This window comes from Chiloscyllium plagiosum, chromosome 11 (genome assembly GCF_004010195.1).
Source record: "Chiloscyllium plagiosum isolate BGI_BamShark_2017 chromosome 11, ASM401019v2, whole genome shotgun sequence".
Classification (NCBI taxonomy): domain Eukaryota; kingdom Metazoa; phylum Chordata; class Chondrichthyes; order Orectolobiformes; family Hemiscylliidae; genus Chiloscyllium; species Chiloscyllium plagiosum.
This window is the reverse complement of record NC_057720.1, coordinates 74,127,068-74,146,328: the sequence shown is the minus strand read 5'-3', so window position 1 is coordinate 74,146,328 and position 19,261 is coordinate 74,127,068. Positions and strand designations below refer to the sequence as shown.

Below are 19,261 nucleotides of genomic sequence, written 5' to 3'. Positions count from 1 at the left end.
CAGGGAACAAAATTGGATGATTATACATATTCAATTACCTTTATCATCAAAAACAAGGGATTGAACTCTGATCTAATAAGCTGATTAAGTGATATAATTGTTGACATTTATATTTCTATATGGAGGGATGGTTTCCTTGAGTATTGCTACAGATAAAATACTCTGTACCTTTTTGGTTTTTGCATTCAAAGAGAAAAGCTGGGGAATGTAGTCTTTCAACCATAAACATGAATTTACATTGCCTGAGTGTTTTCATGATTTGGAGATGCCGGTGTTGGACTGGGGTGTACAACGTTAAAAATCTCACAATACCAGGTTAGAGCCCAACAGGTTTAATTGGAAGCACTAGCTTTCAGAGTGCCGCTCCTTCATCAGGTGGTTGATTTGTTATGGAACTAGTTATCTTAATTTTATATCAGACTGGATTCCTTTTACTGGTTCTTTTACAGGGCGGCATGGTGGCACAGTGGTTAGCAGAGACAATGCCAGAGACCCGGGTTCAATTCCCGTCTCAGGCATCTGTCTGTTTGGAGTTTGCACATTCTCCCAGTGTCTGCGTGGGTTTCCTCCGGGTGCTCCAGTTTCCTCCCACAATCCAAAATAAAAATGTGCAGGTTAGGTGAATTGGCCATGCTAAATTGCCCGTAATGTTAGGTGAAGGGGTAAATGTAAGGGAATGGGTCTGGGTGGGTTGCTCTTCGGAGGGTCGGTGTGGATTGTTGCGCCAAAGGGCCTGTTTCCACACTGTAAGTAATCTAATTTAATTTTCTGTTTGGGCAGTTTTATTTTTTTTTAATGCTAGCATGACTGGAGATGCATTGGTGATGGGCTTCTGCATTGTAATAGTTCTGTCGGGTTTTTTGGTAGTAATCTTTTTATTATGTGTAGTAAGGGATACCCACAGCAATTATCCTGTCAGAATCTTGGGTAGATTTACTGCCACGAGTCCTTGTGTTGCTATTAATAGTTGATGAAAGCTTAACTACGAATGTCTTCAGCCAAAGAGGCATGAACTTGAGTGACATGAAATAACTTATTAATTTACCGGAAGGTGTGAAGTTACATTAGCTTAAGACTGATTAACTGTATTGACAACAGGTAAGACATTATCTTTCGAGCTTCTGGATTAGTGGTGCTGGAAGAGCACAGCAGTTCAGGCAGCATCCGAGAAGCAGTAAAATCGACGTTTCGGGCAAAAGCCCTTCATCAGGAAACGTCGATTTTACTGCTCCTCAGATGCTGCCTGAACTGCTGTGGTCTTCCAGCACCACTAATCCAGAATCTGGTTTTCAGCATCTGCAGTCATTGTTTTTACCTATTATCTTCTGAGTTGTTTGTTAGATCACTGTTAAATGGCTGTAGAGTATGAGCTGATTGAAAACTGACAATAAATGAGGCTGATTAGCTCTTCCCGGAGATTGATTCTAAGTGACCTCTGTCAGGCCAACATTCTTATGTAACATTTGGCAAGCATTTGGTCAACTTCCCGAAAGGATCCTTGGTGTGTCTGAGAACCAGTATCACGATGGAGAAGTGTAGGCTAGTACTTTTAGTGTTGTTGTTCAGTATAATCTACTTTCAGAAGAGGCAAATATTATAGATCCTTACATTATTGACTTTGATTTTGGCTCCTTCTAAATTGGTACTGAAAAGCAAGAGCTTTAAAAGTAGCAACGTTGATTTATAAATCATATGCTTTCTTTTATCTATTTTTAGTAATCCACTAACAGCATTCTTTTTATTTGCTTTGCACATGGGAAAATGATAACAGCATCTTTATATGTTAAGCATGTTTGCATTTTAAAAATTTTCTGCCTTTACTATGATTGTCTCTTGAAATTTCTGTTAATCATTGAAATCATACATTTCAATACAATTCTTCTACACAGGTACCAAGTCAATAAATATAACTGTCTATGTTATAATATTCACTTTGAAATGCATTTCACCACTAAATCAATTTTATTTCTTCCATAGGACGGGAAAAGAGGGTCAGCCGAGGGAGTATTATACTTTGGATTCCATATTGTTTTTGCTTAACAATGTGCACCTCTCCCATCCTGTATATGTGCGACGTGCTGCAGTAAGTATACTTGTTGTAAGCCTAAAATAACATTTTGGATCCGATGTGTACATGGCTATGTAGAATATTCAACATGTTATAACCCGGGATCCATTAATGCATCTAAATCAAAGAGCAAATGTCAGCATATAGTCATTATTGATGGGGTCCTGATGACTGAACTCGACTATATTTGGAATATAACATTTAAACTTGTGTAATATCATTCTGTGCTTGCCACTTTGCTTAAGGCCATGCAAATTCTGTCACCAGTGTCCTAACTTTCAACAAGTTGCACTCTGCCATCATCCCAGTGCTTACTGATCAATATTGGCACTGGTGAAGCAGCATCAGAAATTTATAAGTTTTCAAATTTTTCTGTGGCTTTGCCATTCCCAATCTTTGAAACTACCCATCGTTCTGTAACACTCTGAGGTTTCTCTATACTCTTGATTCTGCTGTCTTGCACATCCCCAAATTTTAATTGCACAATTTGGCCCTAAACTTTGGATACTGACGTAATGTACCTTAGGTGCTGTACATCTTAACTAAAAACAGGCAATCTTGGAAATAATTAACATCCATTTAAAACAAGTATCTTTACTTAACTTTTCCAATTTCTTTCAAATTCTGAAAACATCAATCAACTAATGTCTTGACGTTTTTTTTCTATGGAATACAAGCTTAGTTTATGGAATCTCAGCTCATAATCTAACTTCTGGAGTATTTTGACATTCTGGAAAATTTCCATGAGACCTCTTTCTAGTCCAGTGTATCCTCTAAGGTGCAGTGCCCTGAATGTTGTAGGAAGTCTTGTGGTCTACCCAAGATTTTTATGTAGCAATGCTGACATTTTCCTTTATTTCCAGTCCTTATTTATTATGTTGGATAGAGCTCTTAAAGATACTGGAATCAAGGCTTATGGGGATAAGGCAGGAACAGGATACTGATTGAGGATGATCTGCCATGATCATAATGAATAGTGATACTGGCTCGAAGGGCAGAATGGCCTACTCCTGCACTGATTGTGGAGAGCCAGTGACAATATTGCCATTGAATGTCCAGAGTTGATGGTTACATTCTTACAGTTTGGAGATGGTCATCGTTTGCCACTTATCAACCAAACCTGGTTCTTTTCCAGGTCTTGCTGTGTATGGATATGGGCTATTTCAGTCACTGGAAAGTGGTGAATGTTGTGCGGTCATCAGTGAGCATTCCCATTTCTGTTCTTATAATGTAGAGAACATCATTGATGAAGCAGCAGAAGATGTTTGGCCCTAGAACAGTACCTTGAGGAGCTCCTGTAGAGATGTCTTTAAGTTGAGATGATTGACTTCCAAAAACCACAGCAATTTTCTTTGTGCTTGGCATGACTTCAATTGGGGGAGAGCTTTCCCCTGATTCTTATTTACTCCTGCTTTGCCAGGGCTGCTTAATACCACACTTGGTCAAATGCTGCCTTGATGTGAATGGCAGTAACTCTGACCTCTCATCTAGAGTTCAAGCTCTTTTTCCTGTTTGAAACATGGCTATAATGAGGTCACAAACTGGATAGCCCTGACATAATTAAATTGAACAAAAATTAGCAAGTTGTTTGCTGATGATTGAGAGTAGACTGTTAAGGTGATAATTAACTGGATTGAATCTATCCTGCATTTTATAGATGGGATACACTTTGACAATTCCCCATGTTGCCTGTCAGATGCCAGTGGTGTAGCTGTGTTGGAGCAGCTTGATTTTGGTATGCTGCTTCAGGAAGGCATGACTTTTGTATTATTGCTGGAATGCTATCATGTTTCATAGCCTATCTACAGTATCCATGTGGATTGAATGAAGTTTGCTGAAGATTGGCACTTGTTATGTTAGGAAACTCGATAGGAGCCTGAGATGGGTCATCCACTTGCCATTTTTGGTTACAGATGGATGCAAATGCTTTCTTGCACTGATGTGCTTGGCTCCCTCAACATTGAGGCTGAGGATATTTGTGGGGTCTCCCCTTTCTGTTAGTTGTTCAATTGTTCATTATCATTCTGAACGAGAAATGGGAGGAATAGACATGGACATAGAAAAGTACAACACAGAACAGGCCCTTTGGCCCACGATGTTGTGCCGAGGTTAATCCTGATGTAAAATATAGCAACTTAACTACGCACCCCTCAACTCACTGCTATCCATGTGGATGTCCACCAGTCGCTTAAATGTCCTCAATGACTCTGCTTCCACCACCAAAGCTGGCAATGCATTCCATGCATTCACAACTCTCTGCGTAAAAAATCTACTTCTGATGTCTCCTTTATGCCTTCCTTCTAATATCTTTAAACTATGACTCCTCGTACCAGTCAATCCTGTCCTGGGGAAAAGTCTCTGGCTATTGACTCTATCTATTCCACTCAATATCTTGTATACCTCAATCAGGTCTGTTCCTCCTTCTCTCCAGAGAGAAAAGTCTGAGCTTATTCAACCTTTCTTCATAAGGTAAGCCCTCCAGTCCAGGCAGCATCGTGGTAAACCTTTGCACCCTCTCCAAAGCCTTTGCATCTCTCCTATAGTAGGGCGACCAGAACTGGACACAATATTCCAAGTGCGGTCTCACCAGGGACTTGTAGAGCTGTAGCAAAACCTCGTGGCTCTTAAACCCGATCCCCCTGTTAATGAAAGCCAAAACACCATATGCTTCCTTAACAACCCTATCCACTTGGGTGGGAACTTTGAGGGATCTATGTGCTTGCACACCCAGATCCCTCTGTTCCTCCACACTGCCAAGAATCTTGTCTTTAATCCTATATTCAGCATTCGAGTTCGCATCACTTCGCATTTATCCAGGTTGAACTCCATCTGCCATTTCTCAGCCCAGCTCTGCATCCTGTCAATGTTGCGTTGCAACCTGCAGTAGCCCTCTATACTATCGACGATACCGCAAACTTTGTGTCATCTGCAAATTTACTAACCCACCCCTCAACCTCCTCATCCAAGTCGTTTATAAAAATTACAAAGAGCAGAGGCCTGAGAACAGAGCCCTGCGGGACCCCATTCAACACTGACCTCCAGGCAGAATACTTTCCATCTACAACCCCTCTCTGCCTTCCGTCAGCCAGCCAATTCTGAAGCCAGATAGCCAAATCTCCCTGTATCCTATACTTCCTGACTTTATGAATGAGCCTACCATGGGGAACCTTATCAAATGCCTTGCTGCAGTCCATATACACAACATCCACTGCTTCACCTTCCTCGACCTGTCTTGTCACAAGCTCCCAAGTGTCACTAAGGAGGACTATAAATAGTCACAAAGTAGGATTTGCCGTTGCTGTTGACTGTGTCTAGATTGATGCCGGGTGACTTCATTCAATTTCATTGCTTATTTGTACTTTGTAACCGTTTGTAATGCAGCTGAGTGGCTTGCGACGCCATTTGAGAGTTAATTGCGTTGCTGTGAATCTGGTCTCACATGTAGAGCAGCCAAGTAAGGACATTAGATTTATTTTCCTAAAGGATATTAGTGAACCAGATAAGTTATTGTGGTAACTGACAATCGTTTTATGGTTGCTACTAGACCAGCTTTTAATCGCAAATTTATTAATATAGTTTACATTTCACCACATTCCCTAGTCTAATTCAAAATTGCCTTTCCAGAGCATTAGCTTAGGTCTCAGTATCTGGATCAGTGGTGCTGGAAGAGCACAGCAATTCAGGCAGCATCCGAGGACAGGCAAAATCGACGTTTCGGGCCAAAGCCCTTCATCAGGAATAAAGGCAGAGAGCCTGAAGCGTGGAGAGATAAGCTAGAAGAGGGTGGGGGTGAGGATAGAGTAGCATAGAGTACAATAGGTCAGTGGGGGAGGAGATGAAGGTGATAGGTCAGGGAGGAGAGGGTGGAGTGGATAGGTGGAAAAGGAACTGGGCAGGTCGGACAAGTCCGGACAAGTCAAGGGGACAGTGTTGAGCTGGAGGTTAGAAACTAGGATGAGGTGGGGGAAGGGGAAATGAGGAAGCTGTTGAAGTCCACATTGATGCCCTGGGGTTGAAGTGTTCCGAGGCGGAAGATGAGGCGTTCTTCTTCCATGCTTCTGGTGGTGAGGGAGCGGTGGTGGAGGAGGCCCAGCACCTCCATATCCTCGGCAGAGTGGGAGGGGGAGTTGAAATGTTGGGCCACGGGGCGGTTTGGATGATTGGTGCGGGTGTCTCGGAGATGTTCCCTAAAGCGCTCTGCCACAAGGCGCCCAGTCTCCCCAATGTAGAGGAGACCGCATCGGGAGCAACGGATACAATAAATGATATTAGTGGATACCTGCATTTTGAATGCATTATTTTTTCCAGCCACTGTGCAGCTATTGTGAACAGAAGGGATGAACCTACACCAGGCAGGCAGAGCTCTCAGAACCCTCACTCTTATTCTTGATTTTTATGTGCTATATGAGATATGAAAGCGAATGACTTCAATTCAATTTCAAAGGATCAATAAAATTGAGTCAAACTATTTCTGTTATTGCAAACATTTGAACCTTTCACGTTGAGTCCTTATTTAAATAAGTGATTGCACTTTTACTTTGACATTTTAAAAAAATGCTCTATTTCAATCTGCTTTAATAGACAGAGAATATTCCTGTAGTTCGAAGGCCAGACAGAAAGGACCTACTCAGCTATTTAAATGGTGAAACATGTAAGTATGACATTATAAATTTTATCAATATTGAAACTACTATTTCATTGATTCTCAGATATTTTGATAGGAAAGTTAAGATATTTTATTCCCTTCAAAGTTTCAGTTGCTGACTAAATATTAACAGACTCCATTGAGGGAAAGTGCATCTGGTATAAAAGCAAATGAGACCTTATTTATAAATGGTTTTGATGAAGTTATGCATTTCTGAGAACTACACTTGTCAATAAATCTTCTGCAGCCTTCAAAAAAGATACTTTCTTTGGACAGTTAGAGCTTGTAGAGCAGATTTTTGTTGAACACTTTGTTGCATGCAGAAGTTGCTGCCCTGTTGGATGCCCACTGATAGACCAGGACAGTGTAGCTGCTTTCATCAGCTTGCTGTTACTGACTTTCTTGCACCCCCTGTCTTTGCTCTGTATGAAAGCTGATGAAATGTTACAGAAGAGAAGAGCCCCCTTGTTTTACTTGGCAATTATTCAATAGAAATCATGTTTTATGGTAGCTTGTTCAGGTGACTACTTTTTTGTCAGGCTACGTGTTGGTGTCAGCAGGTTATTCTGCTGCAGGGTATTCAAAGCTACTCAAAGTCCAGTCTCCATCTGATGTTGACAGTGTAATACATCTGTCAACTCTATGTAAGTTCTCTGACTTGGTCAGGTGGCTGCAAAAATTCAAGATTTTATTCCTACCATTTTACAATTATAAAAAGCCCAGAGATTTGTTTATTTTGAACCTTGAATCTTCAATGTATTTTATGCTCAATGTTCAAAGTTACCGTAGCCATATATTATCCATTTGTGACCAGGAAACTGGTTTGTTGCAGTTAACCTGGATATGATGATCATTTTGGTTCAAGGCACCATTACGGTCACGATTCAACCATGAGTTGACAGAAGAGAGCGGCTATTTTTTTCTCAGTCTTACTAAACTTTGTTTGGTCCAAACATGGACAAAGGAGCTCAATAACACAGCTGATATAAGAATCACTTCCCCTAATTAATTTGAAGGCATTGAGAAATCTAGTGGAAGTGATGGGGAAGGGGTGGGGCCTCTCCACCAGTTGAAGTCATGCTTAGTTCAAAGGTTGTTCGAGGTAAATCATGAACTCCAGGACATTTCTGCAGAAATTCCTCAGTATAGTATCCCAGGCCAGACATCTTGCTTCAACTTTGACTTTCCATCCTTCATAAGGTGGAAAGAATGGATGTTTCTTGCTGATTGCACAGCATTCATTTACAGCCACAACTTGCCAGTTAAAGAAACAGTTCTTGCCTACATATTGGCAAGCACTTGACAGATCTGGCTACAAGATCAGGCCTGAGGCCTACAATTCTGTCAATGTACTTTAACTCCTGATCCCCCTGTGCCTTAGCATCATGGACAAGACATGGGTGTTTGGAATACCATCCAGGTTGCCTGGTTGAACACATGACACTCATTTTGACCTGGAAATGCTTCGCAGTGGTAGTTGTCTTTTGCCTAGGTTGGGGGAATTTTAAGACGGAGGACACATATTAATAATTTAATGTAGATTTTGACACCCTTCTGACAATTCAAAGTTTCTCAAGCAATTTCTGTTTTTGTTTCAGGTATCCAGCATTAGCAGTTCTTTGTTTCATGACATTGAATCATCTGTTTGAATAACAAAATCTTTAGCAATATTGTGCTGAGAAAAACATTACTTAATGTTTTGGGGATTTTTTTGACCTCTTTAATTTGATGTTTTGTTTTTTCAGCAACATCTGCAAGTATAGACAGAAGTGCACCTCTAGAAATTGGTTTGCAACGGTCAACACAAGGTATCAATGATTTGTTTTATTAACCTTATAAAGAAATTTTGCAATAACTATCTACAAATCACAATGCATTGTTTTTGCATATTTTTAAAATGTTCTTGTGTTTTTTGTAAACCAACAGTAAAAAGAGCAGCTGAAGAAATATCATCAGAGTTAAAGAAACCCAGAATAGAGGTAATTGGTTTGGACAATCTGTGACAGATACAAATGTACAATTCAGAATGCAAACTCTATGGATGAAAGAAATTTGAAAGTGGATAACACCATTGTATAAATAAGATCATGACATATTAAATAGTAGGTCACTCTGCCACCTGCAGTTGGCTCTGCCATTCAATACGATTGTAGTTGATCTTTGACATCATTTCCACTAATCTGCCCCTCAAATCTCTGATATTCTTAGTTTCTGTAAGTTAGCTAACCCTCTAACACTCCATTCATTTCTTCTCCTTGCCACGGTGGCACAGTGGTTAGCACTGCTGCCTCACAGCGCCAGAGACCCGGGTTCAATTCCCGCTTCAGGCGACTGACTGTGTGGAGTTTGCACATTCTCCCTGTGTCTGCGTGGGTTTCCTCCGGGTGCTCCGGTTTCCTCCCACAGTCACAAAGATGTGCAGGTCAGGTGAATTGGCCATGCTAAATTGCATGTAGTGTTAGGTAAAGGGGTAAATGTAGGGGTATGGGTGGGTTGCGCTTCGGCGGGTCGGTGTGGACTTGTTGGGCCGAAGGGCCTGTTTCCACACTGTAATGTAATCTAATGTAATCTAATCTAATCACTCTTAATCCTTTGAATGAAGAGGTTACTTGCCTTCTAAATTCCATTCCATTCAGATTGGCTATCTGAATCTCTCGTTGACTACTGGGTATAGCAAGCATTTAAATCTGTTAAGTCTGATAGTTAAAATGAATTCTGGTCATTTCGTTCATTGTTTTCACAAACTGAGATTCATTACTAATACTGGAAAGGTGGTCAATTGCCTGTTCATGTGCAAGCTATCAGGAACTTCATAGATTAGTACTTGCATAACTATGGAGCATGCACAGAACAACATCGATTGTCTGAATGAGACGGGTGGAGAGTATTTTGTTGTGATAACTGATTGTATAACTGATCAGGGTTACCGTGGCGGCAGCCATAGCAGGAACAGGGTTCCCGTGGTGACTCAGTTCCTGCTCCTGCCACCAGCCCAGGCTGCCTGCTTTCATTGTGCTTTTATTTACATTTAATAAAATCTATATGGGGGGTTGAGATCTTGTTCGGATATTCTGAAATTCAGATAACCGAGGGTGTTCTATATTGAAATTTTTAAATAATGAGGTGGTGGGTACATTCTTGGATATTTTATGGTGAAGAGAAACAGGAGGAAAGGGCAGCACTAGACCAGTCGGCCTCATGAGCCTTCTCTGCAATTCATTATAATCATGGGTAATCTGATCTTGCCCTCAATTCCATTTATTTACTCTTGCCCTCAACTCCATTTATTTACTCTTGCCCTCAACTCCATTTATTTACTCTTGCCCATAACTCCTGAATTGACTATTGGCCTTGACTGTTTATCTGAGCCATGATGATATTCAATGACTCCGTCTCCACAGCGAATTCAGTGATTCACAACATAAAGATAACTTCCTTCTTGATTCCATCTTTAATGTAGAGCCCTAACTCCGAAACTATGCCCCCAGTACTAGATTCCCCCACATGAGGAAACATCTTCTTGACATCCATCCTGTCAAAATGCTCTCAATTTTTTTTCAATAACACTACTCATTCTTCTAAATTCCAGTGAGGAAACTCCAATCTGCTGAACATTTCTTTATAAGATAACCCTTTTCAACTTGTTATAAATCTCCTAAACCTGCTCTAAATTGCAGGCATATCCCTCCTTTGATAAAATGACCAAAACTGGATGTGATACATCTAAATATGATCTTGCTGATGCACTCTACAGTTCCAGCAGGACTTACCTACTTGTATACTCCAATTCTCTTATAATAAAGGTTAACATTCGCTTACCTTCCACTTTGTCTACTTAAATGCTTTAATTTTTGTTTTCTTTTTGAATACCCCATCTACTATTACATTCTGTTGTCTCTCTCCATTTGTATGAACTGCATGTCTATTCTTTCTACCATTGTGACTGATCACGTTTTTCCCACATGCTCCATCTGCTAAAAATCTGCCCACTCACTTATCTATAAAATAATATATTATCTATTATAACCTTATCTAATCTAGCTATGTCTCTTGATTTGACAGTGAAAAGCTTTGTTTGCGAGCAGTACAGGTAGATCATAGTAAGCAAGGACATACTGGTCGTAAGGTAAAAAAAACTTGGACAGAGTAAGATACAAGAGTTTCCCCACACAGGATGTACATGAGTCAAGATCAATGTTAACAGGATCAACATTATTTGAAGTTGGAGTCATTCGTCAGTCTAATAAAAGCAGGAAAGAAGCTGTTTTGAACGTGCTGGTGCATGTACCTTCTGCCTGACGGAAGAGATTGTAGGAGAGCATTGCCAGGGTGGGATGGGTCTTTGATAATGTTGACAGCCTTTCCCAGCAACGAGACATGTAAATGGAGTCCATGGATGGGAGGTTGGCTTCCATTATGGTCTGGGCTGTGCACACCACCTTCTGTAGTTTCTTACAGTCTTGGGCAGAAGTAGTTGCCATACCAAGCTGTTATGCACCTGAACAGTCTTTGCAGAGTCTTTATCTTTACAACTTACTACCTATGCATCTTAGTGTCCCTTGATACAAGTCATCAAAATACATTGCAATTACTCAAGGCCACAACACTGATCCCTATGGCATCCCACGTTTAGTTTGCCAAACCTGAAAATTAGCTAGTTATCCTGACACTTGTTTTCTGTTAGTTCCTCCATCCTCTGCACTATTGTATCATTTCCAAACCATGAGCTATTAATTTGTACAGTACTCTTTTAAGTGGCGCCTTAATGTCTTTTGGAAATCCCGATACACTCCCATCTGCTGTTTCCCTTTAATCCACCATGCTTGTTATATCCTTGAAGAACTCTCATAAAATTCTCACTTATCTTTCTTCAAAGTATTTTTATTTGATTTGATGGCCTAATGACTTTTAACATAGCCACAACCAACCTTTCAATAATGAATTCTTGCATTTTCCCAGTGGCAAATGTTAGAGTAACAGGCCTATAATTTTTTGCTTTTTCCAGCAGATGTCCTCCTTTTATATCACTCCTCTGAGACAGATCTTTCCAATATCATAAGAATTTGGCAAGAATGCGACCAGTGACCCCAGGGGTCAGGCCATCTAGTTCGAGGGGTTTACTGGCTTTATTCCCATACGTTTGTCCCTTTTCTTTTCTGAGGTGAATGCTTTAGGTTCCACCATGTTGCCCTCTGATTTGTATTGTTGTTGGGTTCTTTTAAAGTCTTCTACCAAGAAGATTGGTGCTAACTATTTGTTCTTGGACCTGTTTCCTTGTTTCCTATTATTAATTGCCCAAACCCATCTTCTAATGGACAAATGTTTACTTTAACCACTCTTCCCTTTTATGTACTTTTAGAAGATTTTGCTATGTCTTTTGTTACCAGTTTTCTCTCAATCTTGTTTCTCCCATCTTTTGTTTGTTAATCACCCTTTCCAATTTCTAAAACTCCCCCCAGTCTTCTGGCATGCAATGGATCTTTGCAACATTGTATGTTTTTTCTTTCTTTTTGATCCTATCTTTAACTTTGCTTGCCACGGATCATTTATTTTCTCATAAAGTCTATCTCGATGGAATATAGTTGATTTTTGTTGATAATTATTAAAGATCGCCTGAAATGTCTGCCACAACTTATCTATAGGCTTTGCTTCTAATCTAATTTCCTGGTCTGATTTAACCAGCTCTAACTTCCTGTAAGTGCATTTAAAGCACTAGTCTTAGGCTCAGGATTTTCAACCTTAAACTGATTGTGAAATTCATCATTTCATGATCACTGTTCCCTTTAAGGGAATTAATTAATTTTGTTCCATTACACATTTCCAGAACTAGAGGAAAAAAAAAGATTAATTGAACATAGTGAGTTGAGGTTTGATAATTAGGAATAATTGTTTAGAATTAAATTGCTTTGGAAGTCTTTTTTGCGATAAAGGAGTGGACAGATGTAAAGAATGTATGGCCAAGTTAGATGGTTGTGCTTGCGAATGTTTTAATGGAGGATTGTGAATAAGAATGAAAATAATCCAGAGACACAAGATCAACAGATGGGGCAAGGCTCATGAGGAATTTGAAGACACCGATTGTAAACCATAATGCTTTGTATGGAGGGAGCCTCAGTGTGGCAACATAAATGGGAATGATGGAGTGGTGGACATAGTGAGGTGGGATACAAGCACCTCACTGAAACTTATGGAATGTTATAGGAGCAGGTATTGATAAATCAAGTTTAAAGTAGACAAAATTGATGAGTCTTCTCTGAATCCACTGTTGCAATACCATGTGGTACACCCATTTTACACAAAAATATGAAGCTTGTATTAATGCTAAAATCTGAAAGGTTTCCAGTTGAAATGTATAAATCTATTTAAATTAATTTTACTGTTGCCCAACAAATATAGAAAAATGTTACATTGTGTTAATCTTTGTTTTCATAAATAATATGAAATGATCTAAAATATTTCTGAACTTTTCAATGATTTTACAGCTTATTTTTATAATAATTGATTTTTTTTAAAAAAATGTAAATAATTAGCAATACTGATTTGATAAAAATAACAAGGTGGTTTGTTGTAATTAGGATGAAGAACGTGTACGACTTGACAAAGAGCGTTTGGCAGCTCGTTTGGAAGGCCACAAAGAGGGCATTGTACAGACAGAGCAAATTAGGTAAATTCTGAATCTTGCAGCTTCTTCTGTACGGAGAGAATTCTCCAGAAAATGAATGTGCACTAAATTATGCCCATTTGATAAAGTGGTTTTCAGATTGAAGAAGATTTTTGTCTTGATTTTGAACATTTAGCCTTTCTGCTTTTCAGTGATGCCTCCAGTTGGGAGAAAGCACATGACTATGTTTCCTGTTTTAAATGGTTATTGAGACTATTAATTATATTTTAATAAGGCAGAAGTGGAGAGGAATAAAAGAAAATAAACATGCAATTTGATTAACATTACAGGTTATTCAATAGGCAGCTGCAGACATCATAGCTCATATGGGAGCCAAGGTCACATGGGAGCTAGAACATTCAATCTAGGGAACCGGCATTTCAGCATTGATCCTGTTAATTCTCCAAACAAATTAATACATTTTCAATGGGATTACTTCTGATTCTTATAAATCCTTCGAGCATCAGCTTGGAGTACTAATTGTTTCTCATTGGACAAGCCTGTCACCCTAGGAATTAATCTAGTGAACATTGTTTATACACCACACTAAGATATGTATATTCTTCCTTTCATAAGTCAACATAAACTATGTACAATACTTATACAATTGTATCAAGAATTACAAGCTCTCGTACTCCAATCCAAGATTAGCAGATCATATACTTTTCTCGTGGCTCACTGAACCTCCGTGTTAATCTCTGTATTTCATGAACAAGAACACCAAATTCCTCTGATTTCCAATATTCACCGACTTCTCACTTCTTTCAAAAATATTTTGCTTTTCCAGTTTTCCTACCACAGTTTCCCACATTAAATGTAATTTCTTAATGTCTGTACAAATTACTCAGAATTAGATTCTTCACAATTTATGTATGTCATCTAATCCTCACTACTGTTGTTTCTTATGGGGGTTCAAGTCACATTCCAGGGCTTGATTTCAAAACTCTGGACTGATGTTTGTGGAACAGTATTGAGAGAAAGCTGCATTATTCACGTATTCAAACGAGAAATTAAAGTCCTGCCCACATCCTCCGCTGTATGCAGAAGTGCTCCCGTGGGAGTAATTCAAAGAATGCAAGGGAATGCAAGTACATCCTTGCCAGTATTTATCCATCAATCCACATCACAGAATTGCATTATCATAATGCTGGTGGTTAAAGCTTGTTGTGTGCAATTTGTTTCATCCTAATGTAGTTGCAAATTCATAACTATTCTGTAAAGTCAAAGCCCAACATGTCAGGTCATGTGGCTACACAGCCAAGACTTTATAGGTTGCATAATATGAATAATAAGGCTGAGATCTATATAAACTGATGTGCAACTAATCTGTATGTGCAAAGCTATTAAATCCAATACAAATGCATTGTTAAACACTACAACATTCTTGCCAGGAACTCTTGTACATCAGCCAGTGCAAGTGGTAAAAATGGTTGAATACTTCCTAAATTATCTGATAATGTTGATGCTTTTAAAACTATATTCGCTGAGTCCAAAACGCATCATGCCAAATTGTGACAGCTAGTTCAATAAAACTGGTAATGTGTGGGTTGGTCGCAGGGAAAGGAAAATATCAGGACCAGCTGTTGGATTGTCATCAAAGCTGAACTGCTTTACTAATCGCCTTCAAGGAAGGGAAATCATTCCATCCAATCTAACCTACACAACTTCAGTTCAACACTATTTAATTGGCTTTTAATGTCATGTAAAATATCCAGCAAGCCATGCCATTGTGCAAACAAAGCATAAATACAGCGTCCTCATTTTAAATTGACCTACATGAAGTAGTTCTGCTTTAACATCAGTTAGTTAATAGTATGCTTAGTTAGTATTTATTTTAGGTTTGGGAGATTTATTGGAATTTTTTTGAGCTGGACTTACCTATGGCTGTGTGATATGATCACCACAGTTTTAGAGTGGCCTTCTTCACTTCCTGACATTCTGGTCACCTCTCTTGTTCACTTTTCCTGAAGTCGAACCTCCCACTTGCTCCCTCTGCAGTTTGCAGCTTACCTCTGCAGCTTGAGGCTGCTTCCCGACTTCTTGTGCTCAATTTATAAGCTCTTCACAATGAGGGGCTTGAGAGATTAAATTAGTGAGAGAGATGGTTGGTAAGCCGTTTCGCAGTGACTGAAAGGGAAGGGGAAATGGGAGAAACAGTGAGCTGAAGGATCCGGGAGTGGAAGAGTCAGACTGCCAGTGGGATTAGTACCAAACATAGTAAGTAGAAAGAGGCAGCATATCTCTCATGGTCTTAAATTCATTCATTTTTTTTAAAGTTTCTTCCTTTACTAATATGGACAGTTAGGAATGTAAAGTGTTCTACTTTAGAATATGATGTTTTTATTTATTTTTCTGAGGTGAAAATTCCTGCTGAATATAACTGCAACCTTTACACTGTTGTGATGGGGAAAATATGATTTGCTTAGTATGATTTGATTTAAAGAAATCCTTTAGGAATGCAATCACAACATTAAACCAGGACTTAGTGTCTCATCTCTTGTCAATAAAGTTTGCAATATTCATGTCCTTGCTAATGTCCCTCATGTACGTGGGGAGGGCTGCTGTGGAATATGAAGCTGGCACCCTGAAGGCAGTTTAACTCCATACAGCTTGGGGTCTCAAATTAGTGCTGAAAGTAGTCAGTCATTGTGCATGAGAGCAAGGTTCCTAATCTTTCAAAAATACAGCTTACTTCAATGAGACAAACGATTCCATGGCACACCCACTTTTTTTCAGCTGAATTGATTGCTCATAAAGATCGCATTTACTTGTATTGATTCTGGTTATGGCTTTACTAGGGAGGTTTACAGCAAGCTAAAGAACGATCAAATGTATTAATATTCAATATCCTCTGGGAAAAAGTAAACTATTTTCAACTGCGAACATGGACACTATCAAAATCTCCTTAATTCAACGTAACTATATGTTAACTATTCATTGTCCTTAATTTAGTTCACACGCTGTCCTCTGTTCAGGGGTCTGACGTTCACGGCTGACATTTCATATGTATAACAATACTGTTAAAAGTATATTTTTCATTAAATGAGTGAACTCGTACATGATTGAAATTAAATGGATTAGAACAAAACACAAAGGAGAGTAAATTCCAATTTACCCAGTTAGTAGGAAACTTGGGCCTGCCGCTATGTGTAGAGCCTTTTCACCTGGGGAGAAAAGACACATAAATGCCTTGCTTAGTTTCTCTGGTTACTTGTTCTTAGCTTCTGCTAGAATGTAAGAACATATCATGTCATCTCAGTTTTATCAATGGCCACTTCTACTTAGAATGCTCAAGTTTTAGGAATAAAGGGCTGATACCTCACCTTTCGTTTGATGTTTAATTTTATAGGGTTTTATGAGTTGCAATTTTGGTTGGATATAATATTGTTAAAGATTAAACAATGTTTGTTTTACTTGGATTTTCATTGCCTTTGTACAAAATTTCATGGCACCCTTGGACAGTTCTCTAGGTACTAGAACTGAAAATCATTGCCCTGGAGTAACATTAATTTACTACCAAGAATTACTGAAAAGTGTGCTTTCTATGCCACCTTGTGGCAGATTTGGCTTAATACTACACACATCCTGATGCTTCAATCTTGTTATATTTTCGACTTTACTACAGTATTTATATCTTTCTCCATCTTGGCCATTGCATTCTCTTGTTATTTAATTATGTATAGAGCCTACACCTGTCTGTATACCAATGTACTTTATTGTACGATTTTTTTCCTCCCACCCCTGCTTAGCTTTTGTTTCAAAAAATGTTATTAATCCATACACCTTTCTAGTTTATTATGCATTGTCTGATTTGCAAGACGTTGTCGGTTTACAATTAACTTTGAAAGTGCGGAGATTGAGGATCGAATTTTGCTTCTTGATAACTCATCAATGTTGTTTTCAAGTTGGATTGGATTATGATGGTTTAATTTGTAGTTGTAGTTATTATGAGGGAAGTAAAACATTAATGAGCAGAAGAAGTTATATTGGACCTGAAATGTTAACTCTTGTTTTTTTCTCCTGAGAGTTTCTCTGTTACCTTCTATTTTAATAACATTAATGAGGAGTTGAAGGAATGGAATTTTTAAAGGGGAGATGGGATGTTGGTTGGAGAGTATTCGCACTTTTTTTTCAGATTACATCATTATTGCATTTGAAAATTGATTTGCTTCATTTGCATAATCGTACTTTGTTTCAGCATAAGCGTGAGAGTCTAAAGCTTTAAAAAGTCGGTGCTATGTGATGGTCCTTCTTCCTTCTGCTTGTATTCCAGCGATCATTTCTTAAACATTTTGTTTTCTTTATCTCCGTAATATTTTGATGAAGATGCATTTCTGGACCCAGCAAAATCTACTCTGAGCTTTTCTAAACTATCTGTCTATAGAACAGTAGTGACTACATCTCAAAGTGTAACACATTGACATTGAAATATTTTGGCAAAACCTACATAAATGCATTTAGTCTTTTACTTTAAAAAGTAAAATTCAGTTTACTTGTGCCCGTTCCAAATATGACTGTTTGTTTGCATCTGTCTCATAGATGTATTTTCAAATTGTTGGAATTTTTATTGAAGAAATTCTAGCAGTAAATTTCCTCAAGAAATGTGACAGCATAATTTTCAATCAGTCTGGATTATTAACTTGAAGGCAGTATATTATATATGGGAACAATTTTTAGCTTTAATGTTTTGGGGTTACAGGTCATTGTCAGAGGCGATGTCTGTGGAAAAGATTGCTGCTATTAAAGCCAAAATTATGGCAAAGAAACGTTCCACTATCAAGACAGATCTGGATGATGACATTGCAGCTTTGAAGCAAAGAAGTTTTGTAGACTCTGAAGTAGACGTAACCAGAGATATTGTCAGCAGAGAGAGAGTATGGCGAACAAGAACTACAATTCTCCAAAGCACTGGCAAGGTGAGTTCAAATGAATACAGCTACATTCAACCATTAAATCTCATTGCTTAATTCTGTTCTAGTGTCCCCTCGTATTATCGTCCATCTGGGTGGGCTGCTGTTAGTCTTCTGACTCTAGGGTTTCAATCCTTTCTAATAACTTTACCCACTTGCAGCTGCTGCTTTTTCTGCTCCCGCATTGCTACCTCCTGTGTTCACCAAGGAACAATCTTTGCTGGCCTCCTATTAAGGGTAATAGTAGAGTAATAGGATAGGGGAATGGGTCTGGGTGGGATACTGTTCGGAGGGTGTGGACTTGTTGTGCCAAATGACCTATTTCCGCACTGTAGAGATTCTATGATTCTGTTTCTGATTTATGTGCTGCCTCTTGCTGACATAATCCAAAGGCACAATGTTACTCAGCTCTACCTTATCACCACCTTTGCTCCATTGTTGCTAAATTATCAGGCTGCTGATCCAAGGTCCAATACTGGATGAGCAGGGATTTCTTGGAAATGAATATTGGGAAGAGTGAGCCATTGTTTTGTTCCAAACTCCATTCTCTGGATACTGATTCCATCCCTCTCCCTGACAACTGTTTGAGCTTAATTTGATCTGTTTGCAGTTTTAGTGTCATACTTGATCCTGAAGTGAATTATAGTTCTTTTATTCTTGCCATTACTGAGACTGCACATTTCTGGCTCCATAACTGTAGTGATTGTAACAAGGTCAGCCAGGTGGACATCATAGAATGAGTTCCCTGATTGGGGCTGTTAACTTGGTCCAATCACAGAACCTTGGCTAACCGATGTAAACAGGAATGTCAGAGGTTCTGTTCACTCTGCAAATTGTCTCTGAGGCAGTTGGATCATTGTTAAGGACTCTCCACGTGTAAATTGAGGGTGGCTTGGTGGCGGGATGCAGGCCTTTCTGGAGTTATTTCAGACTTTACCCCATTCACAACTCATATGTTAATGCTAGTACTGTTCCAA

At 39.0% G+C, this 19,261-nt stretch overlaps 1 protein-coding gene across 1 annotated transcript in view; it reads left to right on the top strand.

Moving 5' to 3' along the window:
- cdc73 (cell division cycle 73, Paf1/RNA polymerase II complex component, homolog (S. cerevisiae)) overlaps positions 1-19,261 on the top strand; it is a 319,379-nt gene that overhangs the window by 33,737 nt on the left and 266,381 nt on the right. Inside the window, exons 2-7 of the mRNA XM_043699805.1 lie at positions 1,978-2,083; positions 6,650-6,719; positions 8,459-8,521; positions 8,640-8,692; positions 13,289-13,377; positions 18,074-18,290. Coding sequence (XP_043555740.1) covers positions 1,978-2,083; positions 6,650-6,719; positions 8,459-8,521; positions 8,640-8,692; positions 13,289-13,377; positions 18,074-18,290 — 598 coding nt within the window. The remainder of the gene's footprint in view (positions 1-1,977; positions 2,084-6,649; positions 6,720-8,458; positions 8,522-8,639; positions 8,693-13,288; positions 13,378-18,073; positions 18,291-19,261) is intronic.